Source organism: Mus musculus, chromosome 8 (assembly GCF_000001635.26).
Source record: "Mus musculus strain C57BL/6J chromosome 8, GRCm38.p6 C57BL/6J".
In the NCBI taxonomy this organism is placed as follows: Eukaryota; Metazoa; Chordata; class Mammalia; order Rodentia; family Muridae; genus Mus; species Mus musculus.
Genome location: NC_000074.6, coordinates 122,782,536 through 122,810,154, shown reverse-complemented (window position 1 = coordinate 122,810,154; position 27,619 = coordinate 122,782,536). Strand labels below are relative to the sequence as shown.

Below are 27,619 nucleotides of genomic sequence, written 5' to 3'. Positions count from 1 at the left end.
AAGCAGTATCTGGTTTCCCCATGGCCAGTCAGCCACACAGGATGAGTCGCTTTTGCTCCAGGGCACTGTGCTGGGTCCTTACTTGATCTGTGGCAGAACAGCAGCGCCTCCATACAGGAACTAAGAACATCAGTGCCTCCATACAGGAACTAAGAACATCAGTGCCTCCATACAGGAACTAAGAACATCAGTGCCTCCATACAGGAACTAAGAACATCAGTGCCTCCATACAGGAACTAAGAACATCAGTGCCTCCATACAGGAACTAAGAACATCAGTGCCTCCATACAGGAACTAAGAACATCAGTGCCTCCACACAGGAACTAAGAACATCAGTGCCTCCATACAGGAACTAAGAACATCAGTGTCCATACAGGAACTAAGAACATCAGTGTCCATACAGGAACTAAGAACATCAGTGCCTCCATACAGGAACTAAGAACATCAGTGCCTCCATAAAGGAACTAAGAACATCAGTGCCTCCATACAGGAACTAAGAACATCAGTGCCTCCATACAGGAACTAAGAACATCAGTGCCTCCATACAGGAACTAAGAACATCAGTGTCCATACAGGAACTAAGAACATCAGTGCCTCCATACAGGAACTAAGAACATCAGTGCCTCCATACAGGAACTAAGAACATCAGTGCCTCCATAAAGGAACTAAGAACATCAGTGCCTCCATACAGGAACTAAGAACATCAGTGCCTCCATACAGGAACTAAGAACATCAGTGCCTCCATACAGGAACTAAGAACATCAGTGCCTCCATAAAGGAACTAAGAACATCAGTGCCTCCATACAGGAACTAAGAACATCAGTGCCTCCATACAGGAACTAAGAACATCAGTGCCTCCATACAGGAACTAAGAACATCAGTGCCTCCATACAGGAACTAAGAACATCAGTGCCTCCATACAGGAACTAAGAACATCAGTGTCCATACAGGAACTAAGAACATCAGTGCCTTCATACAGGAACTAAGAACATCAGTGCCTCCATACAGGAACTAAGAACATCAGTGCCTCCATACAGGAACTAAGAACATCAGTGCCTCCATACAGGAACTAAGAACATCAGTGCCTCCATAAAGGAACTAAGAACATCAGTGCCTCCATACAGGAACTAAGAACATCAGTGCCTCCATACAGGAACTAAGAACATCAGTGCCTCCATACAGGAACTAAGAACATCAGTGCCTCCATACAGGAACTAAGAACATCAGTGCCTCCACACAGGAACTAAGAACATCAGTGTCCATACAGGAACTAAGAACATCAGTGCTTCCATTCAGGAACTAAGAACATCAGTGCCTCCACACAGGAACTAAGAACATCAGTGCCTCCATACAGGAACTAAGAACATCAGTGCCTTCATACAGGAACTAAGAATATCAGTGCCTCCATACAGGAACTAAGAACATCAGTGCCTCCATAAAGAAACTAAGAACATCAGTGCCTCCACACAGGAACTAAGAACATCAGTGCCTCCATACAGGAACTAAGAACATCAGTGCCTTCATACAGGAACTAAGAACATCAGTGTCCACACAGGAACTATTCTAGATGTGCCCTGCGGCCTCACTGTGCTGGGGTCTAGGCTATCTCTGGGGACTGAATGAAGGAACTTGACTACCTTAATTTCCTTTCTTGGCTGGGAGTGAGAAAGAGTGCCCTGTGTTCTGCTCATAGCATCCACAAGGCAGAGTGCAGGAGGCCACACCCTTTTCAGGCCACCACGACTCTGGGAGGAAGGGGATGTTACCATCAGAAGGCTGTACTTGGCATGGGGGTAAGGACCATCTTCCACGACTGCAGTCTAACTCTGTTACACTAGCTCATTGGCTGAGCTGTCTCTACACTGGGGCACCAGGAAGCTGGCTCTTTCTGGTCAGGCTACCTCTCTGTGCCCTCACTCTGTCTGTGCCCTTGGGGAGAAGGCTTCATTTGTTTCAGAAGGAAGCTCCCAGGGCCCTGAGGCCCTGCAGGATCCTGCTGGCTGGGATCTCCAGCAGTTATCTCACGCTGCTCACGTGCCCTCCTCCTGGCATCAGTGTGCCTTTGCCTGGCACCCCTCCTGCCTGGCATGTCTTGCACGCTCTCTGGCTGGGACCTTCATAGGAGTCTCCTGGGCGTCAGTCTCCAGCAGCCTCCTGATAAGTCTACTTGTCTTGAACCAGTCCCTTAGAAATTCACCTAATTTGTGACTTTTGACTTGTTAGTGTGAGCCCATTTTGGCCTCCAGCTTGTCCTGGCCTGTTCAGTACAATCCCATTACCAAAGGCCAAAGTAATTAAAGACAGGGAAGCCAGGGCAAACAGGCAAGGAAGAGGCTCCAAGCATGCGAGGGACCAGGCTGCTGGGCTGGGAGTTAAAGACCGAGTCTTCGTTTTGAAACGTACATCAAACGAGTTAAGTAACTTTTACTTTTTATAAGCACATGTTTGTCAGAAGGCATTGATTTGGATTTAGCCTCCTTGGTCTGACCTGATGTGTGTGTCGAGGGGATTTTGTTCCCACAGAAACAGCATGCAATCAATAAAGTCTTATTACATGGATTTATGCACTGCTTTCAAACCCACTGCTAGTTCATGTCTCTGCCTTAAACTGTAATTGAAAATAAATCTGTGATCCTTGGATGTTGGTTTCTGAATGCAAGAATAGAGAGGGGCAGTGCCTTCATTGAGGGGCCTTGTCAGAGGCACTGCACAGCACCTCCTGGTCACTTCACTCTGGCTAGCGACCCTGCAAACAACAGCACAGCATCCACTCTGCTGAGGACTGAGGTTGCTGGTCTGGCACGATGCCAGGCACACACAGGCAGCTGCAGGACAACATGCTGCTACACTCGGGACTCTGGTTCTCAAAGCTTTGGGGATGCAGGACTACCTGTCCCCTGGCTGCTCTTCACAGCTGACACAGTCCTGTCTCCCAGCAGCTTCAATTCCACCTGGGCCTCTCTTGTCTGACAGAGGATGTGGCTGAGGTAGGGCAGGGGAGGCATCATGACCCCAACAGAGGGTGTGCCTGTGGCAGAAGGGAGCCAGCTGTCACTGGCACCGAAGCAGAAAGCCTCTGAGACTAGAGCCTGGGGCTCAGGACCTAGAGAGGCACTAGAAGGAGCAGGGAATGAAAGCAAAGCAGACACGATAACGTCCCAGGATCCTAAACCTCACCAAAACCTGCCTGCGACAGCTCAGACCAGGCAAAGCTAGGAGCCCCGAAGACAAGATCAACAATAGTTTATTTGTTTGGTTTTAAAGGCATAAATCTTAAAGTGGGGAGAAAGCAGAGGAAATTATATGTCAGAAGTTGAACACCAGAAAGCAGACAGGCAGGTGGTGAAGAACTGGAGAGCCTGGCGGGAGCTCCATGTGGCAAACAAAGAGTGCACGCGTGTGCATCACTACAGGGCCTGGGCTCTAGATGCTCTGGGAAGCAGTGCAGCTCCCCTGGAAGGACAACAGGTCCCGAAGCCCTGCAGAGCCTGGCCTCTCCAGCACCAGCAGGCAGCATCCACCAGCCCGAGCTTAGCAGAACAAATACTGCCCGTGACTGACCAGTGTGGGAACGGCCTGTGGGAGTGGGGTCCACCAAAGGATGGCAGGGTGTGAGTAAGCAGGCAGAGTGTGAGTCAGGTCATCCTCTGTGAAGGGGGTCAGCACCCCTGAAGCCACCAACAAGACTTGGGGGAGAGAGAGGGCGGGAGGGGGTCTTCTGGGCTAGGGTTGGGCTGGCTGGGTTGTGGAGGTCTAAGCCATGGATAGACACATAACTCAGATTTTTAAAAGTTTGCAAACTTCTGCCTGGATTTCCAGCTCATTGTGCAGGAACAAACCAGGGACACACACTGTCAGCCCTCACGCACACCAGGGGGATGAGGCCACTGTCATGTGGACCTGGCCTGTTTCGTCCACACATAGCACCTGAGCCCAGGGACTTGGCACTGGGAACAAAGCACAAAGGGTGCCAGGTGCCCCCGTTTCCTGTGCCTGCCAGTCAGGATGGTACCAGTGCCTTCCCAACCTCCCAGGTGACAGTCACAGCAAGGCAGGGGCAGGAAGCTCAGCCGTCAGGAATGAGGACCCATACACACCTCCACTGGCTGACAGCATGGAACAGCCTAGGAGTCTCTGGGAAGACTATTAATCAATCAACAATTGATTAAAAACGAATGATAACCTTTAGAGGTCGAACTGGAGAAGCCACCTGACAGAGCTAAGGAGCCTCCTAGCAGCACTGGGTCCTAACCCTAAGCAAGCATGCACAGAGCCTCATGGAGAACTTGGCACACATGGAGAGCAGAGGAGAAAGATTGCTCAAATAGCAGCTCAATTAGGGATATTCACTTCCCTGCCTGCCTACTCAGCACAGGTTATGTGGTGGGTGGTGGACAGCACCATTATCAGTGGGTGGCCTCTTCCAGGCTAAGCTTTGGCTTCTGCATGTCTCATGTCCCCATGGAAACCCAAGTGAGGGGCAGCACAGCTTGTCTGCATGATTCCAGCCCTCCAGAACACCCGGTGCCTTGGGGTCTTGTTAACTCCCGCCCTCCCTGCTGGTGCCCTGCTCTCTCCACGGCACAGAATAGCACAAACTGCCCACCATGTGTAATTACTGTGGCATGAAGGCAAGGCTGGCTCCCAGCCCAGATCTTGGCTGATTCTAGTCCTGCAGGCAGACAAGCAGCCTCTGCCCATTGCACAGGGTTCAGAGGTCCTAACTCATGCTACCATTCCTATGGAGGGTATGGGGAAAGGGCAACAGGTTTTTACATCTGAAAACCATTTACAGCCATGCATTTAAGAGACTTTGCAGCCTGGGTCCTCCAAAAGCCCATGGTGGCCTGGTGTAGAGCAACAGGGAAGGGCAAAGTCCCCAAAGCCAGCCACATACAACAGACCACAACAGAGCCCCAACAGACAGACACACATGAAGTAGGGTACAGATCTGAAGGAGGGATTTCGGGACATGGTAGGCTTGTTCTGGAAGAGTAAAGGTGTTTACCTCTCCTTCCTCCTTCTGTGCCTTACAAGTTGCTGGTGACTTTCCTCAGATCAGAATTCTGTTCCCTAAGGAACTCCACCAGCTGACGTGCCCCCAGGTGATGTGCCCCCAGCTGACGTGCCCCTTGCAGGTTTATTGGTAATGACACCTGGTTCCTGTGCACATTAATGGAATTAACTCTCAGCGCCTAGATTCCATCCTCTCTGCTGTAGGGACCTGGGTGACTGGCTCTTTAGCCTTGGTGGTCCTCAGGTGGCACAGGAGCATTCCTGGTCCCTCCCATCACCCACCGAGGACAGCCTAACTCCAGACTCTAGGCTTACCTATTACTTACAGCCTGCCTGGGCCCCGAACTCCAGGCAGGCCATGTGTTCTAAACAGTTTTGTTGGAAGTCACAGAGTTAGGAGGACTAATTTTGGCAGCAAGGGAGGTCTAGCTCCTTTCTGAGTCACCACCAACCTTGTGAGTTCCTCTGCATACTCCCTGGGGCATGAATAATCACAGAAAGGAAGGGGGAGATGGTGGAACAGTGGGCGCAGGGGGTAAGCAGGGAGCCACTGTCCTCTCATCCTGACCCAGAGGGTGGCCTGGGAGAGGCTGTGGAAGAGCTCTTCCCAAGAGCCCAGGGCAGCCTTTCTCCAGCTTGTGCCACAATCCAAGTGGCAGGAGGGACAGCTAGGGAAAGGGTTAAGTTTAATTTATCCTGATTTCTACTTAATATCATGCTCTCCCCGTAGGAGCGGCAGCTGCGAGCTGATTGCGCGCTCTCATTATGCAGCCTGTATCGCTAATGGCCTGTGACAAAGGCTTGCCAGCTCCCGGCCTTACCCCCGAGAGCCAATTAAACACACACACTCCCTTCCTGTTTGCAGCACGTTACAATGAAATTAAACTGAATTTCAAAATCGTTTTCTCCTGAAGACATCTCTTTACAATAATTAATGCATGCTATTCCTTTTCAGCAGAAAGGCCCACCCGGAGGGAGCGCTCACTGCCCACGTGGCTCCTGCTGCACCCCAGGGCTCCATGAGTCCCAACATCAGTAAAACCTATAGGGCTTGCTCCCTGTGTTTTTAAAGGGAAGAACACAGCCTTTTATCCAAACCTAAACATAAAAGAAGGTGACCACAAAGCAAGTTGGAATCCCTGCAGGGACTGTGCAGAAGGCTGCTGGAGGGGCCTGTAAACGCAGGACTCACTCAAAAGCAGGCTTTCCCAAATCCTGCACTGGAGGGACAATGGCAGGAGGGTTGTTTCCTCCAGATAGCTGGCATTAACCAGGACGCTCACAGAGGGAGCACTGAGGAGCTGTGGTTATCTGCTTACCACTGTCCATCCCTGATCTACTAATATAATCACATCAGGTTCTCCAACACCGAGCTGGTGACACCCTGCAACAGTGGTGCCTGCAGAGCCCACAGGGCATGCCCGTGAGTTTGTGGGTCTCAACTGTGGACCCTGGGCACTCCCTGGAGGAGTTGGATTGATGCCCCCACTGAGCTAGAATATACTGGCCCAAGGTAGCCAGGACAACACATGCTTCCAGGGCCACCACACTGAGGGTCACATTTGGCAAACTTATAGATTGTCTCCTCCTTCCCTACAGACTCTGCTTCTCTCAGCTGAGCCACAGTACCCAGCCAGGGCCCATGGCCCCCAAAGGCTTTGCCTCCCAAAAGAACATGGTCTAAACCGCCTCTGTTACGTGGGTCAGGATGTCACCTGAGAAGCAGGCCTTTCTTTTTGAAAAGTATTACCTAAGAACTAGATAAGAAAGCATATTCTCAGAGTGTCAGGAATACTGAGGGGCAAAAGGAAGAGTGACCAGAGCGTTACCTCCTGAGGTCAGTGCCTTGTGTGATGTCGATGGGCTTCAGCCAAAACCCACTGTCCTTAACATGAGGTTCCCGTAAGCTACGGAGGGCTCTCAGGAGGACTGGTGCTCAGGTGGAGAAGCTCCAGGCCATGCAGAGTGTCTCCCAACCTGCGTGAGCTACTGCCCTCACCCCACCATGAGCCCGCAGGCCACACAGAAGAGACCAACTGGAATATGCACATTAACGCCTAAACCAAACCAAATCACAGTAAATGAACCTGCTTCTGACCCCACGGTGGGAAGGGGGATTTACAGAGCAAGAAGATGGCTGTGTGGACAGGAGCAGTGGGGTGCCCAAGAGGAACAGGAGGCCTGACCACCGGGGCAGGAGGACCACAATCATCATGTATCAGCAAGGCTTTGGAAACGTGGCCAACAGGCAGAGGGACAGTGTAGACGCTACCTATGTCTTGAGGACAGGGCTCCAGGCTCCTTCTAGGGCAGTTGTCTCAGACCCTCTCCAGTAGTTGGCAGGAGGCTGAGGCACTCAACAGGGTGTCAGATAGCAGCCTCCAAATGGCCTCCGCCTTCAGTGGGAGGTTCTGGAATGCACAGGCCGAGAGACACCAACACAGACCAGACCCACCTCCACCGCAGTCCCCTCTGCCACTTCAGGCCTTTGTCCTACCTGTTCTGAACCAGCCATCGGAAGTGAAAGCACTTTTCGTTTCTTCTGGCTTATCCCAGTATTCTCGGAACACCGAGGGTCCCCTAACCAGCAGCTCCCCTTCCTTTTCCTCGAACCCTGGAGTCACCTGCAGAAGGGAGGAGACATGCAGGTCAGAGCAGGGCAGCACTTGCTCTCCACAGCTCCTCTACCCCACTGCTGACCCAGGCAGGTGGCTTTTTTGAAACCAGATAGTTGGAAATCTTTGAAAATCACAACCTTCAATAGGTAGACCTATTGAACAACAGCTTGGTTCAGAGTGGCCAACCAATGGACCAAGTTCCTGGATGTCAAGTAGAACGTGTGGCTCCTCTAGCATTGTCACGGACACTGTGTCTTGACCATGGGGCTGCTGTTTGTGGTTATGTTGTATACACTGGCTATGTAAGATCAGCACATACACTTGCACCTTGGCTGTAATGCTTGAGGCCAGTGGTGAACGATGGTGTTGCTGTTGAACATGTCCGCTAGTCTACACTTCTCCTTGCTATTAGAGTATGAGCCTTCCACTTTTTGTCTTGAGCCAGGGTCTTGTTCTGTAGGACAGGCTGGTCTAGAACTCATGATGTGCCCACATGACACACACACACATCTCTGAAGGAGATAACCACCCCTACAAGTTGTCTTCTGACCTCAACATGTATGTTGTGTCACACACACATGGGCACAGACATGAGTACACACACACACACATTCACACACACAAAGTATGCCCATTTTCCTGCCTCTATGAGACACAATGACGTAAAACCTAACTGGGGAAATAGTGTAAAAAAAAAAAAGAAATGAATGAAAATTTGAAAAGAAGAAATAAAAGGGCTATTTGCAAAAAACGTGAGGCATATGTGAAAATTCCTAATATATTACAGCCTGAAGTCAAACAATGTCCTTGAACTAGTGGGTGAACTTAGCCAAATTACTAGAGGATGCCAGTGCCCACCCAGAGCTAGCTGTGCTGCCACAGACTATCGATGAGCAACCAGCACTTACACCCACTGGGGTATCAGAAACAGAAGGTAAAGAAAAGGAAAGGCCAGGCAGTGGTGGTGCACGCCTTTAATCCCAGCACTTGGGAGGCAGAGGCAGGCAGATTTCTAAATTCAAGACCAGCCTGGTCTACAGAGTGAGTTCCAGGACAGCCTGGGCTACACAGAGAAACCCTGTCTTGAAAAAAAAAAAAAAGAAAGAAAGAAAAAAGAAAAGAAAAAGAAAAAGAAACAGCACCTGATTGCTGAAGATGGCGCAAACAAGGGTAGGTCAGACCTAAGTGAACGGAAAGACACACATGCTCATGGACTGGGGCTTAGTCATTGTTAATTCTCTCCCGCCCCCCAGTGATGTACAGGTGTAATTGAATTCCAATTAAGAACCCAAATGACTCTTTGTAGATACAGACAAGCTGGTTCTTGGGGCTGAGAAGATGGCTCAGTGGATAAGCCCTTGCCATGCAAAAGCCAAATGTGGTTATGTGTATCTGTAATGTAAGCATGTGGTTATGTGTATCTGTAATGCAAGCATGTGGTTGTGTGTATCTGTAATGCAAGCATGTGGTTATCTGTATCTGTAATGCAAGCATGTGGTTGTGTGTATCTGTAATGCAAGCATGTGGTTATGTGTATCTGTAATGCAAGCATGTGGTTATGTGTATCTGTAATGTAAGCATGTGGTTATGTGTATCTGTAATGCAAGCATGTGGTTGTGTGTATCTGTAATGCAAGCATGTGGTTATGTGTATCTGTAATGCAAGCATGTGGTTATGTGTATCTGTAATGTAAGCATGTGGTTATGTGTATCTGTAATGCAAGCATGTGGTTATGTGTATCTGTAATGCAAGCATGTGGTTGTGTGTATCTGTAATGCAAGCATGTGGTTATGTGTATCTGTCATGCAAGCTTGTGGTTATGTGTATCTGTAATGCAAGCATGTGGTTATGTGTATCTGTAATGTAAGCATGTGGTTATGTGTATCTGTAATGCAAGCATGTGGTTATGTGTATCTGTAATGCAAGCATGTGGTTGTGTGTATCTGTAATGCAAGCATGTGGTTATGTGTATCTGTAATGCAAGCTTGTGGTTATGTGTATCTGTAATGCAAGCATGTGGTTATGTGTATCTGTAATGTAAGCATGTGGTTATGTGTATCTGTAATGCAAGCATGTGGTTATGTGTATCTGTAATGCAAGCATGTGGTTGTGTGTATCTGTAATGCAAGCATGTGGTTATGTGTATCTGTAATGCAAGCTTGTGGTTATGTGTATCTGTAATGCAAGCATGTGGTTATGTGTATCTGTAATGCAAGCTTGTGGTTATGTGTATCTGTAATGCAAGCATGTGGTTATGTGTATCTGTAATGTAAGCATGTGGTTATGTGTATCTGTAATGCAAGCATGTGGTTGTGTGTATCTGTAATGCAAGCATGTGGTTATGTGTATCTGTAATGCAAGCATGTGGTTGTGTGTATCTGTAATGCAAGCATGTGGTTGTGTGTATCTGTAATGGAAGCATGTGGTTATGTGTATCTGTAATGCAAGCATGTGGTTATGTGTATCTGTAATGCAAGCATGTGGTTATGTGTATCTGTAATGTAAGCATGCAGCAAGATGAGAGTTGAGGGCAGGAGGATTCTTGCAGGCTTAAGGGCCAGCTATCTTGCTATAAATGCCAGTGAACAAAAAGTCCTGCAAGATGGAGACAAGGAACAACAACTGAGGAGTTCCTCTGGTCTCCACATGCATGCCATGGCATGTGCACCCCCGTACACATATAAAAACCTAGCATGTGCAGGATTGTGGGGAGCAATAGCCCAGCGGTGGAGCATTTGCTGAGTAGGTGTGGGTCCTGGATTTGACCCCTAACATTGCAAAACTGCAGATTCCAAACACGGAACAGAACCTGTTGATGGTGGCACGTGAAGCAGCCCGTCCCCTCCAGGAACCATTTGAGCAGTTCTCAAATATGCTGCATCATAACAGCAGGCTCCTCCCATGCACTGACCTTAGAGACAGAGATCCTTAGTTGCAGAAGAAAACCTCAAATCAATATGTATCAAAATGACTCATCAAGACCCAAGTCTGGAAACACCTCGTGTTGGTCAGTTTTTCATGGCTGTGACAAGCTTCTAAGAGGACAACTAAAGGACAAAGGAGTTGTTCTGCCTCGTGGTTCCCGAGGCTTCGTGGTCCAGGGTCACCTTGCTCCTCACTTCTGGACCTGTGATGAGGCGTCCGTCCCAGTGGGAGCTGAGTGGAGCGGGGCTGTCCACCTTATGGTGAGCAGGAAGCAGAGGGGAGGAGCTGGGAGAGCTCCCCCTTCGTGACTCGTTCCCCCCAAACTGGCTCTATCTCCCAGAATGCCATCCTGCCAAGATTCCATCAGGGGCTGGTTCTACTGATGTGATCAGAGGCCTCAGGGTCTACAAACTTTCTAAAGCCCATCCGCTGTCATCCATCCCCCCCCAACAGATCCTTCTGAAGACACCTCAGACTCAAATCACCACGCAAAACAAATGTCTCATAAATAGCAATTAGTGAACGCCCACCTCATGGAACATCTCTTTGCAGCAAAAAAGGAACACACATCACATCTGGCTGTGTTAGGGCTTTGATTCTAGTGTGACTCCCCAGGGTTCTACCACCTGATGTCTGGGAGGAAGCAGGACTTTAATGGAGCGCAGGGCTGGGGGCTGGAAGGAACCTCTCTCCATGGTCAAGGCTCTGGTTGCTGTCGATGGACTCTACAGATGCAGTAACCCCACAGCACAGTCATTTCAGGCCTCTTGCCCACCCAGGAATCCTCACATCCCAGTAATGCCATCTGACTAGTCACCAGCTGTGTTGGTGCCATCCCTGACATCGATCAGTGTGCAGCTACTTTACCGCACCCCACCTTCCCTCTCAGATACCCCCCTAGGGACCCTGCTGAGTTCTAACATCTCAGAGCAGCCCAGCTTGGCAGTAAACATCACCTGTATGATACTCACTGCACGGGTCCTATCCAACTGGAACAGAATAACACGTACAGCTAACTCAGTAACAGAAGGCTTGGCTCTAGGCAGGAGCACTGCATTCTTCCTGTGGCTAGAAAGCCAGTCAGTGTAACCTTACCACGTGTGACTTTAGGATCTAGTGAGAAGTCAAACATGGTGAAGCCAAGCTCCTTCCACAGCCAGCTATACAATGACACCTGAAGACCCCCTGCCCCACACAGCAAATTGCTGCCTGGCTCATACAGTGGGCAGGCAGCAGGCCTGAGGATCTTTAACCAGGGCCTCACCATGAATCTTAATCTCAGCTTCCATACAATAAGAATACATATTCCCAGGCCAGTGGCATGAACTAGAAGCACACCAGCTTATTAACACTGAGACACACGTCTGCCTCTCCCCCAGTCTCAGCAGGCTGCATTTCTGAATCATGGCTCATCTGCCATGGTAACCTGGGTTTTGAAACATGGATGCTATGGGCTCCTGAGGATGTGCAGCATCACCCCACGGTGCCACACCAGCTTTCCTGAGACCAGCAGCTATCACAGCATCAGCACCTCCAAACACAGAGCAGAGTCAGGGTCCTCAGGACACTGGCTCCCCAAGACTCTTGGTTCAATCCTGCTTAAAACCCAGCCAAACCTCTCCTCAGGCACCTCAAACAGGTTCTCCTTGTCTGAGGCCATGGAGACAGATGCCCAACAGTCCTGACTGGACCCAGTGTGCATGTGCCCCAGCGATGGTGTCACGATAGGACTATGCCCCAGCCTTTGGTTACCACCATGGAGCCTTCAGTGCCCGGCTCACCTCACCATTCATGTATCCCCCCAGATGACAGCACATGCCCCTTTTTGAGATCAGGTCCCATTATGTAGCCGAGACTGACTTAGAATTCATAATGCTACTACTAACCTGACTCCTGAGTGCTGGGCTTATAGGCACACACTGACATGCCCAGTATGCCTCCTTTAAAGGCTCAATGGCTCTACATTCCACTGTGCATACTGGGTACACAATCCACCCCGGTCTCTTTATTGAGCTCTACGCTGGCTGATGCTATTCACTGGCTATCATGGAGTGTTGCAGCAAATGTGGGCACAGTCTCGCATTACAATCTCCCTTGTACTACACAGAGATTGTTGGAGCTCGTCCTTCCTCTTGTCCCCCTCCACACTATTTTCCCTGATGACTATAATGTGCTAACGTATGTTCCCACGGTGAGCTCAGGTCCCCTCTGCGTCCTCCCTGCTGTCTTCAGTTTGTTGATGGCTGCCGTCCTAATGGAGATCACCCGCACTTACATTGGCCTTCCTTCACTTGGATGTCCTTGGTCATTAGTGACGTCAGTATTTTCTGTACACTTGTTGACCAGCAGTTTGCCATTTTGTGAGAAGTGTCTAGGTCTCCCGCCCTTTCCAGTGAGTCGAGTTTTTCCTTGCCAGTCGGTAGAGTCCCCTCTAGATTACAGATGCCAGTTCTTATCAGATGTGTGGTTTACAAGGATTTCTTCCCATTCTGTGACCGTCTCTTCATAGGGTTTTCACAGCCTGAAACTTTCTAAATTAAACCGATCCCAGGAATTGATTTCTGCTTGTGTCTGCTATGTTCCTGAAGTTTTATCCTAACACCTCTGCCTAAAACACTGTCACCAATCCACCCTTCTGTCTTCTAGTACTGTCAAAGTTGCTGGGCCACATTTAAGGCTCCTTGACTCAGAACTGGCTCTTTTACAGTCAGGTTTTGTTGGATGTTTGTTTGAGTCGGAATCTCAAACAAACACATTATAGTCATCAGGGAAAATAGTGTGGAGGGTTATCAGAAAGGGGACAAGAGGAAGGACAAGCTCCAACAATCTCTGTGTAGTACAAGGGAGATTGTAATGCGAGACTGTGCCCACATTTGCTGCAACACTCCATGATAGTCAGTGAATAGCATCAGCCAGTGAGCGACCCAGACTTGCCTGGAATTCACTGCACATGACCAGGCTGGCCTCACACACACTCCTCTTGCCTACCCCTCATATGTTGTGATGACGGCAGGAGCACCCCTGCCTCTGATCTTGTCTTTCTAGATCTGGACTCTGGTTTTCTCAACATTCATTGATGAGACAGCCTTCTTCCTTAAATGTCTTCCTGGAACTTTCTAAAAATTTGAAACAACCAGCTACAAACTGACTTCTCACCCTCTGCTCCATTGTTCTGGTCCATACGTACATCTCTTCTCTGTGGCAGTACTGTGTCCCTGAGGTTAGTGGTCTTCGGTAGATTTTAAAGGCAGGTAGCTCAAGACCCACAGCTTTGTTCTTTTTGCTAAAGATGCTTTGGTTATTTAAGATCATTTGTAGTTCTATGCAAATATTAGAATTACTTCTATTTCTGTGAAAATTTTGAAACATTTTGGGTATCCATTTAAGTATAGACTTAAAGACTTATTTTTATGTGTTTTTCTACTATATGCATATGTATGAGGGCTTATCTACACGTATGTATGTGCACCACAAGTTTGGAGTATCCTCAGGGACAAAAGATCCCCTGGAACTGGAGTTACAGGTGTTTGTGAGCTGCCTCGTGAGTGCTGGAAACGAAACCCAGGTCCTCTGCAAGAGCAGCAAATGTTCTCAAGAGCTGAGCACTCAATTCTTTTCAGGTCTTGTCAATGTTTTACAGTTTCTGGTGTACAAGTCCTCTCCTCCTTAGTTAAGTTTGTTCCTAAGTGGTTTATTTTGAGTGGGGTACATGGGGAAGCCAGAGAACACTCTGCAGGGTCGGGATCCATGGGGAAGCCAGAGAACACTCTGCAGGGTCAGTTCTTTCCCTCATCCATCCTTGGGGACTGAACTCAAGTCTCTGGCTTGAAAGCAAGTATCTCTATCTGCCGAACCATCTCTCTTATGCTAAGATATACTTTTTAAAAGAATATTATATTTGGATTATTTTCTTGACTTTTTTTTCTAGATTTCTCACTATTAGTATATGGGAATGCTGTTTGTGTGACCTGCAGATTTTCTTTGTTTAACTCTGATAGTGTTTTGATTTGCGTCTATATAACGTCATGCCATCTCTAAACAGGGAAATTTTATTTTCCCCTTTCCAGGTGTGACGCTTGGGCCAAATCTTCAAGTACAGTGTTGGACAGTAACAAAACAACAACACATGGTTATCCTTGGCTGGCTGTAGACTGTGAAGGAAAACGGAACCCCTGCCCATTCAGGACAATGCTACCTAGAGTCTGTCATATCTGGCCTTTATGTTGAGGCCTTTGTGTTGTTTTCCTGTCTCATTTGCTCAGAATTGATCATCGAGGGTTGCTGGAGGTCATGCTTTTCTGGTGCTTTTCTGTCTCCACTAAAATGACTTAAACACAGGGCATATATAGACACATAGGTAAGTGGCTGCCTGGGGCCCAGGGTGAGAGGACCACGGGGCAGGAATGGAGTGGCAGGAAACAGCTACCATTTCCAGAATGACAAAGGGGTTCTAAGACTGATGGCAGGGACTGGTATACAGCTCTCAGAGGTCCCTGAAAACACTGCTAGGCAGGACATTCGCAGGGAGAACTGTGCATCTCAACAAAGCGCTTTAAAACCAAGGCCGAGGCAGCAATACACGATACAGTTTGTTTTCCTGGGGGTAATGACAGGGGGACCCTGAGCTCCTGGGAGGAAACTAGGTTCCCAGAGAATGGGCAGGGCTTGAGGCTACTCTGGGCTGAGGCTTTTCTCAGAGAAAGGCCAAGAAAGCAGGAGAAAAGCTGGGGTGGGGTGAGGTACCCCCAAGTGCCCTAGGTTTCCAAGCACCACTTCAATGGACAGTGTGGGTAAGCAGGCCCCATGCCCAGAATAAAGGTACTAAGCGGGGCTGAGGAGTTGGCTCCACAGTTGAGAACACTCACTGACTGCTCTTCCAGAGGACCTGGGTTAGATTCTTAGCAACCACACGCTGGCTTACAACTGTCTGTAACTCTAGCTCCAGGGATCCAAAGTCCTCTTCTGGCCTCCACAGGCACTGGTACGCACTCGGTGCACACACATATGCAGGCAAGACAATGAGTGCATTGGGGCTTGGGGGTGGCACTGAAAAGCCAGGCTATCTGTAAGCCAGGCTGGCTGCAAACCACCTGCCTTTTGGTTTGATGATTCCTCACCTGGGACCAGCTGTCTCCTAACTGGCCCTGAATACCGTGCATAAGCACGCACATCTCAGGAGGACACATGCCTGGCAAATGCTACCCCCATCTGAAGTTAAGGCCAGCAGGTAAAGGATGCCAATGTCTGACCCTTCTGTGTGGGGCAGGTACAGCAGCTGACACATCAGAGCAGACGGCAGAGAGACAGGGGCAGGGAAAGGAGGAGACAGGGGAGGCCAGGGTGCTGGTGGCAACAGGGGAGAAGGTGACGGCAGAGCTGACAAGAGTGGCGGCTTGCCTGTGGAGAATTGATGAGGTAATTAATTTTTTTAGAGAAACGAGTTTGCTCCGGCCGGAGCTGCTCCAGCCCATGCTTATGGCGGCTGCATCCTTAGGGAGACAAGCGGTGCTGTGGGAAGGCCCCGCTTGTAGGGAGGCATTATCCACAGCTGTGCAGCCATTTACTGTTGATAGACCCCTGTTGTCACTGGTTGGTGTTTGGCTCTCATGTATGCGAGCAATTTGAGAAAATAAAAATAAATAAATAAATAAAGAGACAATGCCTGACGCACTCGCAGGCCCGGCCGGCAGCAGGAGCCAGCTGGAGAGCTGAGGCCCATGAGACGTGGATCCCAGCCAACAAAGCAGGCCTGGTGCATGGAAGGGCATTCATATCTTCTACAGCGAGGGGTCAGGCTGGGAGCCTCCACTCTGAGGAGCCTGTGAAGCTAGAGTGACTTCAGAGGGAGCCCTGTCCACAGACAGGAAGGGACCAGCTCAGCTCCTTCAGAGCCTCACTGCCTGCCCGAGCTCCAAGACTCAGGATGCCAGGGAAAGGGAGGCAGCCTGGCTAGTGGGATGCTGGCTGAGATGCGTAGTGCCGGAGGCTCTGGGCTAAGCAGGTGAGGAGAGAAAGAGAGAGGCTCACACACAAGGACCGGGCTTGGCAGCCCCTGCACACAGGGAGTGGTCTTAACCAGCTCACACTGGGTCCTTCTCAAGGGTCCAAGGGACCATTCCTCTCACTGCACATAGCCACTACCTAGAGAAGAAAGTCTCAGCTCACAGCTCTGACTTGCTTTGATGACACAGCCTCGATCCAGGAACACACCCAGTCCCTCCCTCCCTTCCTCCCAGAATCCTCCTGACAGTATAGGTCATCAGTCTGATGGCCAGACAAGCCAGCTGCAGGCTTAGTGGCCCAATCCCCAAGGATCCTTGACTTTACAAAGTCCAGAAAATCTACAGCAAGGAGTTATGGATGGCCATCCTGGGGTTCCTGTCAGTCATGGAGAGGGGAGAACAAGACATAGCTCTCACGGGTTTCAGTAGGCTGACAGGGAGAACCTCTTCAAAGCAGCAACATCGGTGACCACAGAAAACATGTCTGTCCTCCTCAAGAGAGACTAGGACGAGATGAGGGTTCTGTTTTACTACCCTCTCTGTGATCTGATCAGATCATCTTTCCTAGCCAAGGCAGGAGTATGAAGAGAGAGATTTAGGGTGATCACACAGTAAGTTCTAGGTTGTTGCTGTCTGTGTGACTAGCATAGAACTGAGGGTAGGTAAGCACTCTACCACTGAGCTCCCCCAAGCCCAAACCCATAAACGCAGAAGTCAGAGAATCCGACTTTGTCAAATGCCACACCTCGGCACACAGTTGCAGGGACAGCATTCCATCTTGAGACTGTGCTGAGGGTCAGGCACAGACCAGGATGCTCATGAGGGTTTATGCCAACAGGGGCAATGAGAAGGAATGCAGGGTCAGGTTAGACACTATCCAGCCAGAGGGGCACTGGCATTCCATGAAGGTAGCCCCTGGCTGAGACTACACACCCTGGCAGGTGAGCACAGAGGGCCGATGCTTGCTGCAGCAGTGTGCAAAGGCAGAAAGTGCCTTCCAGAAGGCAGTAGGCACGGCCCGCAGGAAGTCCCACTTGTAAAACTGGCATTCTCAGTCTATCGGCAACAGCCCCAGAGGTATGTCCTCCACACCACGCATATGGACAGTGGGCACAGTGGGCACCGCCCATCACTAACCACCAGGGGAGAAACCCCAACATTTAGAGTCATGTTCTGCAAACCTCACAGATAAAGGTCTTAGGATTTATAATTATGAGAAAACCAAGTGTCTATGAACTCAGCTCTAAATGCCGAGTCTGTGTACTGTGCACACACACACACACACACACACACACACACACACACACACACACACGGACAGACAGACAGACAGACAGACAGACAGCGAGACAGACAGACATGCGTGGTGAGCTGCAGCTTGCTGTGCAGGTGCTAATGAGTTTCATCTCAACCTCAGACAGTGGCCTGCCCCACCCACCCTGCCCCAGGCCACAGTTGTGCCGTTTTCCTGAGGTCCAGTACCTAAGACACCTGAATGGGAAAAGCTACCGTGGTGCAGCTTCAGCCCTCCACGACCCTCCCTGAGAGAATCCACCAAGGCACAGAAGCTGGGGACTGGTGAAGCCTTGGGGAGGCACGTGGCCCAAACATGCGCTGTTATCTGAGCTGAGGGTGGGTATGGAGGGCACAGGCCCAAGAGCCAGGAAAAGTTAGGTGATTACAGACACTTCAGTATGAAGGGTGGCAGAGGCAGAGTCAGGGAAGGGGGTCTGGGCCAGCTTGATGGGGCCTGTGGGCAGGGGAGATAAGAGATGTTCAGTCAGGTCAGTGGTCTTCAGAGAAGGCCCCAGAAGGAAGAGTCCAGAGAATAAGAGCTCGCTCAATAAGGGACCAAGGCAGCTCCAGGGCAGGCCAGAGACACCGCCGACCCCACCACAGGGGAAGGGTGGGAAGTGTTCCTGGGACAACAGAACGTTTACTTCATGATGAACCAAGCTCTTCATAGACAAGCTCAGAGCCGACATGTCCCACTTGCTTGCTCTCTGGAGCACCAGCAACCAACTTCCCCTTGGTGGAGGCTAAGGGCAGTAAAGACAGGACTCCAAAGACCTCAACAGCTGCCTCGGTAGGGATGGATCCAGGGAGTGCTGGGAGGCCTGCTGGCATGACATTAACACTGTGGAGAAGACACTGACTCACAAGACTCCTTCCTCGTGGTCACAGCATCAGTGGCACACAACACCCTCTCAGCCTCTGGGGTTATCACTTCCTCTCAGGTCAAAATTCCACTTCCCATGAATCCTAAATCTCTAGGGCTGAGGCTTATGATTAGAAGTTCTTAGCTCCTTTTAAAAAATGACTAATTTGTTTTTATTTTGTGTGCATGAGTGGTTTGCCAGCATGTGTGTGTGTGCCCCTGGAACTGGAGTTGCCATGTAGGTGCTGGGAATCAAACCTGGGTCCTTTGGGGAAGTAGCCAGTGCTCTTACACACTGAGCTGTCCCTCCCACCCTCTAGTTCCTAGCTCTTAAAACCATCAATCGAAGAAGACAACATCCCCCTCCTATCCACACTTGCCAAGTTAAAAGTCACATATGAAGTTGAGACCCACTTTCCTGCAGATGAAGGGGCTCAACACACGGGCTTTCAGATGGCACCGGTACCTGACAGCTCAACGCTCCCACAGGCCTAGTCTGTGAGGATTGCTGCTGTGCTGCCCCATGCTCCTTAGTAAAACCATATGGACCCTCAAAATGTCCTCCAGGGACAGAGCTATGGGGAGGCCTGGGCTGCTCTGGGAAGGAATGGAAGAGCCTCTTGGGCGAGGCTCAGACACACTAGCACACAACCCGTCACATCCCTCAGCATCTCTCCTGTCCATGGCTGCCCCACCCCTGCATGGTGAGGAAGAAACCTTCAAACGATGACCTCACCTTTGTCCCCCTCTCGTTTCCCTCTGCATGGATGATGTAGGGGGAACCCTTCTGCGGGTTTTCTGAGATGATGCGTACTTCCACTCCTGGCAATGGGGTCCCCACAGAACCTGTAGGAAAATGGGGAAAAGGGTAGGAATTAGAGCTGGGTTTGGGCTATGCTTGCTCCTGTATGTGAGACATGGGGTTACTGTGAGATCACTGTGCTCTGTTACAGTGGCAACCTGTGTGTGTGAGCAGCCAGCCCGCAAGCCAAAGCCTCACTGAGGCTATGGTAGCAGCTGCTGGTGCACAGCCAGAGTCACTGCTGACCATGTGGCCTTGCCACGGCCACGTGGATTCTTCACTACTGCTGCCTGGTCAGGGAGAGCTGGCCACCAGCTGGATGACCCAGAGAAGATTTATATGAGGGGACAGATGTGTGCAGGGGCTGACTAAAGCAGACCACGGGTGCATCCCAGAAAGGGCTAATGTGAAAGTGGGAGGGGTTCGTGTTTAGGCACCTATGGTTTACTCTGTACACTGGGCTGCTCCAAACCTCTGGCATTACACTTCCTCCTGCAAAGCTGAGGCAGACCCAGTTGGTGGGCATGTGCCCAGGAAGTCCCTGTGGTTCTGGACAATGCCCTGGGTTGAAGTTTTACTCTGCTGCTGACTTGGGGCCCTGAGTCTTGGTGCCACCAAGCACAGCAGGAACAGGGTACAGGGTGGGGCGTATAAAGGTCAGCACGTCCAGGCATGAGGCCAATGTCCAACACTTCTCTCCTGAGGATTCATTTTGTGTCTTCAGGCCTTATTTTAACACTGGTTAAAAGGAATCTAACAGGACGTGTCCCCCAAACAGCAGCTCAGTGCACTCTGCACATACTCGGTATCTCGGGCTCTAGCTCCTGGTGAGCTCTGCTTGCTCGGTCCCTGTTTTAGATGAGGCGCTGACCCTCCATGGCTGACACTGCAGTGCAGAGGGTCGGGAGGCAGGCCAATGGAGACGCTGTTTTCTGTCTCTAGGTATGCAGGTGCCTAGGCCTCCCCTCTGGTGACGTGAGTCACCCCACTCCAGTCAGCTAAGTAGCTCTGTCTTTTGGGCTGTAAGACTTTACAAATCAGAGTGACTGGGCTAAGTGTGGTGGTGCATGACTTCAACCCCAGTACTTGGGAGGTAGAGAGACACAGGCAAATCTCTGAGTTCAAGGCCAGCCTGGTCTACAAAACAGATTCCAGGACAGTCAGGGCTGTAACACATGACAACAACAACAACAACAACAACAACCAAAAACCTGTCCCCAAAATGACAACAAACAAACAAAAACCTCAAAAAGAAAAACAAAACTCAGGGCGACCATGTATGGCATAATCTATTATTTCAAAGTGCACAGCTCGCTGCAGTGAGGACCCAGGAGCCTGTGCTGCCTCTGCCTCGCCAGCTTCAAAGCCTCCTCATCGCCCGGGACACAGCCATCCCAGTGGAAACTTCCTTCCCACTGCTCGCCAGGTTCTGCTTTGTCTCTGTGTCCTGTTCCAGTGCTGCAGGCAGAGGAGAGCACACACACTGTAGTCTTCAGCGTCTTCTCAGTGGGCAGCGCTGTAGATGAGGATGGCTTCAGTGCCATGGTGAGGTCATTTCCTCTCTATCTCATCATCTCCGAGTCCCCCGTCATCTGCTAGGTGCTTATACGCTCACACAGCCTTCCCGGTGACCCTAGGGCCACGCTCCTCCTCTAATGAAGTTCCTCTTCATTGATGAGGTAGCTCCTGTCCTCTAGACCACGCATGCTGTTCTTCCCAGCCATCATGTCTGCTAAGATCTAGATGATGGGACAAGGCCTTGACTCCCAGGAATCTGACAGTTAAGACAAATTTCCACCAATAGTGCCCAGCCTGGCGGCATGTCTCAGCCAGAGGCTACCTGGGGGGTCTGGCCCCTTCTCACTGTGTGCGTGCGTGTGTGCGTGTGTGCGTGCGTGCGTGCGTGCGTGCGTGTGTGTGTGTGTGTGTGTGTATGTATGGCCAGCCCAAGGATTACCATCAATTGACCTCTGAGTCACCTCTGAGATGAGTTAGATGACATCTTGAGGTCTTCACCAGAATCACACTGCACAAGCGCGCCCTCAGCAGACAGGACGTGTTGATGTCACCATACTAGATGTAAACAGGACTGCCACTTTCCCTCAGAGGAAGGAATGCACTCACTTCTCATGCCTGCTGACCTCCTGTTCTAGAGGCCTTAGGAGCCCCCCAAGCTCCAAGCTGCACCTGAGCTGAGGGTCATCAGACTAGGAGGAGCTTTCAGGTCTTGGGACAAAGGGAGAACCCCTTGAGTGAAGCTGAGTCTGGCCCAGAGCCACCTTTGGTAAGCAGGTGTGATGGTCCCTGCCCTCGTCACACATAGCACTGGAGCGCCACAGAGTATCCAAGACCCATCTGAAATCAACACCACAGGAACAAGACCCCTCCTAGGCTAGAATGAATGGCAGCAGTCAGTGTTCTAACAGCTGGCCACTCTTGAGAATGGTGTCAGCTATTCCTAGACAACTGGCCTTTGGTCTCCATATCTGAGGGTGTGAGGGACATAGCCTGCATCTCTGCATGCCTGGGTCCTAACAAGTGAACCTAATGATAAGGTTCCAGAGCCTGTCATGCTGGGCTAGAGAATAGCTGTTCCCAGCATTCCACACCCAGTGGAAATGGGCCAAAGTGAGAGATGCAGGCTGCAATTCACAATTCCCTCAGTCAACAGGAGGCCAGCAAAGGCAGGGATGCCAGGGACATCAGAGTCCTTTCAGTTCACCTGAGTGTCTGTCTTACATTTTAAGCCCTTTAGGGTGAAATGGGTCCTATATACCTCATATGGACAGTTCCTCATGGCCGTACATAAATCATCCTTATAGCTTATAGCTTAATGAGAATGGTTCCAAATAGCTCACACAAATGGCCTCCACGACCTGGTAAGAGTGGACACCATGGCCTCTGATGAGTGCTAACAGTCCCCCGAGTCCCTCTGGCCAGGTGTAAATGATTTTCATGGCCTGTGTAACACTTCCCCGTGGCTTAAGGCTCCAGCCTCAGTGCCCTATGCTCCTGCCCGGCCCGGCCTCACTTTTCACTCTTGCATTTGCTGTCATTATAGCCGCCTGGTTCCCCAGCCCCCTCTAGATCTGGGCTCTGTTAGAGCACTGTGCTACCTACAGCTGAAGTCAGTTAGAAGGCCCGGTCCTCAGTCTGGTCCCAAATGGAGGGACCTTGGGCAGCTCTGTCCCCTGGTCTGTGATGGTGTAAAGTGGTCTGGCACCAGGGGCCACGTGAGAAGACACACACAAACCTCTGCTATGTGACTGTTTTCACAAACACTCTGCTCAGTCACAGAACACACTCCATGATGCTCTCGTGGAGAGAGGTGACCAAGCCTTCTGCTGCCAGGCCTTTCCACTTGGGGACCCTGCCATGCTGCAGCTCCAGTCTGTACTGGACTTAGCATTCTTGGTCTGAAAAACCACTGTGTTCTGGTCAGTTCCTCATTCTAGAAACTCAGGGCCTCAGCAGAAGAGCCGGGGTCGTCACAGTCAACAAGAAAGATCACAGGAGGGAAGGGAGGAAACCCAAGGCGGCTCCCTTAATCTGGGATTGAGCTTCCATTTTATTTCTGCCAGGCTGCTGTGGCCATGGTGGAAAGAGCTGGTGCAGAAATGGTGCTGGTATGTGATGGTGGCACGAGGCAGGCTGGCTAACTGGCCAGGGTGCTGACAGTGGTATCCAGGGTTTGACATCCACATGATTAATTCCTAATCACATTCTGCCTTTTCAGAACAAGCGCAAGCCTGCACTCCATGAGCCTGCAGTTCCCACAGGAGAGCCCACTGTCTGGGTACCCACCACCGTTCTCCCCATTTCTGCCTCTGGCCTAGCACAGGAGTGCCTGCTTCATCTCTGGACCACTGCCATTTTCTGGCTGGCCAGAGACATCTGCCCAATCCTCGACCCCCCTCTCAAACACTGGGGCACAGCATCACCCCGATCCACCCAGGAAGGCAAAGGGAGAAGAGCCAGGATGCTTTTGGGAAGGACCATGCTGGACCGCTGGGGTTCAGGACTCAGGAGGATGGAAATAAGAACATGGAAAATACCCTGAGCAGCAGTCACATGGGAAAGTTAACAAACAAGTGAACTAATGTATAAGCCCGTGCTCAAGTGTACTCTGTGATACAGGCCCACGCTCACACAGAAAACCTGCACGGATGTTCAGAACTCCATCATAGCTCAGGACAGACAGATACTCTGGGAGGATTGCCAGGTTCCCAGAGGGACAGATTAACGTTTTGGCCACTGAGCAGGGAATGAGCTACACTGGTCAACACACACTGACACATGAACTCACACAACACGGAAGAGCAAAGTCCCGGGATGGGAACTCAGGACTGCAGCTACTGCCTAAGCGTGGAGGAGGAGGAACTGGCAGGCAAGGGGACTCTACCCTGAAGTTGGGCTCTCTCCAAGGGCACTGCCACTCACTTAAGTTTGGAATGAGCACCCTGCTATCTTCCCTCCACCACTCACTCCATGGGAGAAAGGAAGGGGACTGAGGCAGAGGATGGCTGCACCTGAGAAGGTGCTCCCGGCCCTGAGGCCTGCTGCAGAGGGCAGTGTGCTCCGTGTCCTTCTCATCTAAGTGCGGGTGGACCAGGAGCCGCATGTCGGGCACTGGCAAATGGGAGAGAAACAGCTCTAGGGCGTCTGGTACCTGGCACGCGAGCCTCCGTCAGGGGGTTGGACAGAGCCATGCCGATCTCTGTCATGCCATAGCGCTCCAGCAGCGTGTGGCCCGTGGCGCTCCTCCACTTCTCCAGCAGTGGGACAGGCAGAGCGGCCGAACCTGAGACCATCAGCCTAGGCAGCACAACATAGGGGCTTCCTTAGCTCACACGCACTCTTCCCTACGTGCACACAGCGCGGTGCGCAACACATTTCCACCTCTGTATCTAACTTATGATAAAAGCGAGTTAAGGCTAAACTGGGCCTTTTTTCTTTTTGGGGGAGGGGCACAACTGGTTTCAAGACAAGGTTTCTCTGTGTAGCCAGCCGTGGCTGTCCTGGAATTCTCTATATGGACCAGGTTAATTTTGAACTCAGATCTGCCTACCTCTGCCTCCCCAGAGCTGGCATTAAAGGTATGTGTGTGTACCACTGCCACCTGGGTAAAACCGGTTTTTAAAATGGACTCCCCGTGTGTTTAGGCAAATGTAAGCAGGTCTTTCAAAGGGCTGTTGGCTAAAGCAGCATCTTTGGTAACAGGACAGATAATTATGACGCCGTTCACAAAGAGTCCTAAACCACGGTGATCACATCACGGTGGAGGTGACAAGGTTGCCTATGTCACAGAGGAAAGGCCACAACACCTGCAGGAGAAGGCAGATGCTGTACAAGCAGAGCTGCTAAGCTGAAGACATGCAAGGGGATTGGGAAGCAGAGATGATGACGGCAAAGACAGTGGGAACGTTCAAGAGTCCCCACGTTGCTTTCTGCTACAATCCCACAGCATGCCACTTGCAGAAAGGAGGGTCCTTTGTGTGCCTTCTAAATTGAAGTGGGAACCAATCCCACTCTTCTCCACAAGTGTGTGGCCAACTAGAGCCCCAGAAGTCTCAATGCCTCTGCTAAGGAGTCTATATTTCGGACAGCAGCTGTGCCTGTGGTCCCATGGGTTTGGTGGGACCTTGTGATCCTTCCCTGGCTCTGGCTGCTAAGCACTGGCTGCCCCAGGATGTTTCAGATGACAGGCCTGGGCAGGGGCCCACAGAGGCAACCAGCAGCTGTACCAGCAGAAACAGGCCTCTGGTTTCCTCAGTGTCTTTATAGATAGGGAGCATTAAGAATGCTAGGCAGAGCCAAAATGTAAAGCTGTCATATTTGTCTCAGACCATCCAGAAGTCTCTGGGGACACAAGGCACTGCTGCCTGTCTCTTATCCAGATGTGGGGCACGCACTGTGGCTGTACCCACACAGGCCATGCTTGGAGCTTTAGCTCAAAGTTGTCACAGCTTCAGTCCCCTTCCCATGGGTTACACCCCTGTCCCTCTGGCAGAAGAGAAGCGCCCTACTCACATCTGCTGAAAATGTGGACCTGGTCCATGCGTGCTGATTCAGTGATCTACAGTGTTCTCACCTCAGGTTAGCAAATCACATTTCAACAGAAAGTCAGGAAAGAAATGATGTCATTGGGCTCAGGAGAGAAAGAGCAAACTTCCTGCCACTGAATGGCCCCTAGGCCTGTCCAGAAGTTTGGGGAGGAGGCGGGGCACAGTGAGCAGCAGGGGTAGAGTGTGAGGGGGCCTCAGAGAGAAGTGGTAAAAGGCTGGTTCTGGGCTCAGCCTTCCACAGGCAGAGAAGCAGAGATGTGTAAGACAGAGATAGCAGGGTAGACAGACATGTGGCTGTAGATGACACACAGAGAATCCAGGCAGAGGACAGAAGACAGATGGGCGCAGAGGCTGCCTGATGCACAGAGCCATCATTTAGTGAGAGAGAGCTGAGCAGACACTAAGAATGAGTTATGCCTGCTGACCGCCAAGCCTCATGGGAGGGAATCTGGGTTCTCTTCACTCACCTGATTCTTTCTTTACAAACTGCACGCACAAAATCCTGGACATGGGGCTGCGTGAAATGCTTGTCATAGTAGTCCAGCAGCTTGCTGTAGACAGTGGGCACTGCCATGAATACGGTAATCTGTGGGGCTTCAGAACTCAAGAATTTTTCCCAAACCTAAAGGAGACAGGAAGTAGCAGTCAGCAGTCAGAAGCTAGCATGGCTGCCGGCACAAGATGCCTCCTGCCTCCATTCCCTCTGTCCTCCTGACAGAGGCTGTTTCCTGCATGAGATGAATGCGCCCGTCAGTGGCTCAGCTCAGAGGGGCTGGCTCCTGCGCCTCTGAAACATTCCCATTGGACACCTGTGTCCGGCCTGGGAGGAGGAACAATCCAGAAGCAACTGCAGCCTGAAGCAACCCCAGCCTCAGCTGCAACTGCACAGGGAGCATGGGGCAGCCTCAGGAGTCTGGACAGGCACAGGGTGAGAAGGAGGTAGGTCTGCCTCTTGTCCAAAAGTCTTCTGTGAACTTTGCATTTTACCCCACAACAAACTTCTAAGAAGCTTTAGCATAAAAACATTTACATTTCTTACCAGTTAGGGTTTAGTTTCTTTAAGAAAAACTGGTGTCCATTTGTTGCTCTGAGGCACCTAAGGGTCAATGCCAAGTAAGCAAGCCACATTGTTGTGGACCTGCTTCCTGCTCCACAGCTTACACACACACACACACACACACACACACACACACACCTGCTTCCTGCTCCATAGCTTACACACACACACACACACACACACACACACACAGCAGCTCTCACCAGCCAGGCACTGGAAAAGGTAAACCGGGATGTCGAGTCTAGCCTATGCAGGTCACCTGTCACTGAGCTGTATAAGGAGTCCTCACCTCAGAGGACAAGCGAGGAAACACACACCTCTGGGAGCACAGAGCCATATATCAGAGAGTAAAAGGAAACGAGAGAGCACACGAGTGCAGAGCCTGGAAGGCCGGGTGTTGGGTTCTTAGACCATGGCACAAAGGCATTGAGTACTGTGTCAGGGGCTCCAGATGATAAGCAATGAGAATGTGCAGGACTGCAGACTCCCGTGAAGAGTCACCAGCAAACCTGAAGATGCAAAAGGGATGAACCAGGCAGACGTGGCACCAGAGTACACATTGCAGAACAAAGCCTGAAGGAAGCCAGACTGGGGTGGGGCAGGGTAGGGGTGGGCAGATGATGCAAGCTCAAATCCAGGAGGAAAAGAAGCCAACAAACAGTGCAAGGTCTGCAGGACAGGACTGAACAGCATGGCAAGGACATGAGTCTGGCCATCTCAGGCAAGGACAAAGTCTGGCTTGTGGATTGAAAATCCACGATTGTCAAAAGGACAATTCCTCACACAACCCTCAAATTCCCAGGCTTCACTCTGCAGACACTGACAAGAGGCTCGGTATCTTACAGTGACAGGCAGAGGTCTCACGAGACAGAGCAGAGGTGGAAAGAACCAAGGTGAAGGACCACGCCTTCCAGTTCCCAGAGCAGAAGTCACCAACAGCGGGAGCCCACTCTACTGCAGTGGCCTTGAGCCACTG

General features: G+C 50.8%; 1 protein-coding gene across 8 annotated transcripts in view; it reads right to left on the bottom strand.

Moving 5' to 3' along the window:
• The window catches only part of Acsf3 (acyl-CoA synthetase family member 3), a 42,418-nt gene that overhangs the window by 7,733 nt on the left and 7,066 nt on the right, over positions 1–27,619 (bottom strand). For 6 of the 8 annotated variants that reach the window (XM_030243568.1, XM_030243569.1, XM_006531032.3 and 3 more), the window contains 4 exons: positions 26,054–26,208; positions 24,191–24,336; positions 19,456–19,565; positions 7,514–7,640 (listed from right to left, as the gene is read on the bottom strand). In XM_030243568.1, the coding sequence (XP_030099428.1) occupies positions 7,514–7,640; positions 19,456–19,565; positions 24,191–24,336; positions 26,054–26,208 (538 nt within the window). The remainder of the gene's footprint in view (positions 1–7,513; positions 7,641–19,455; positions 19,566–24,190; positions 24,337–26,053; positions 26,209–27,619) is intronic. The other 2 variants (XR_003947284.1, XR_003947283.1) reach the window with 1 other exon arrangement.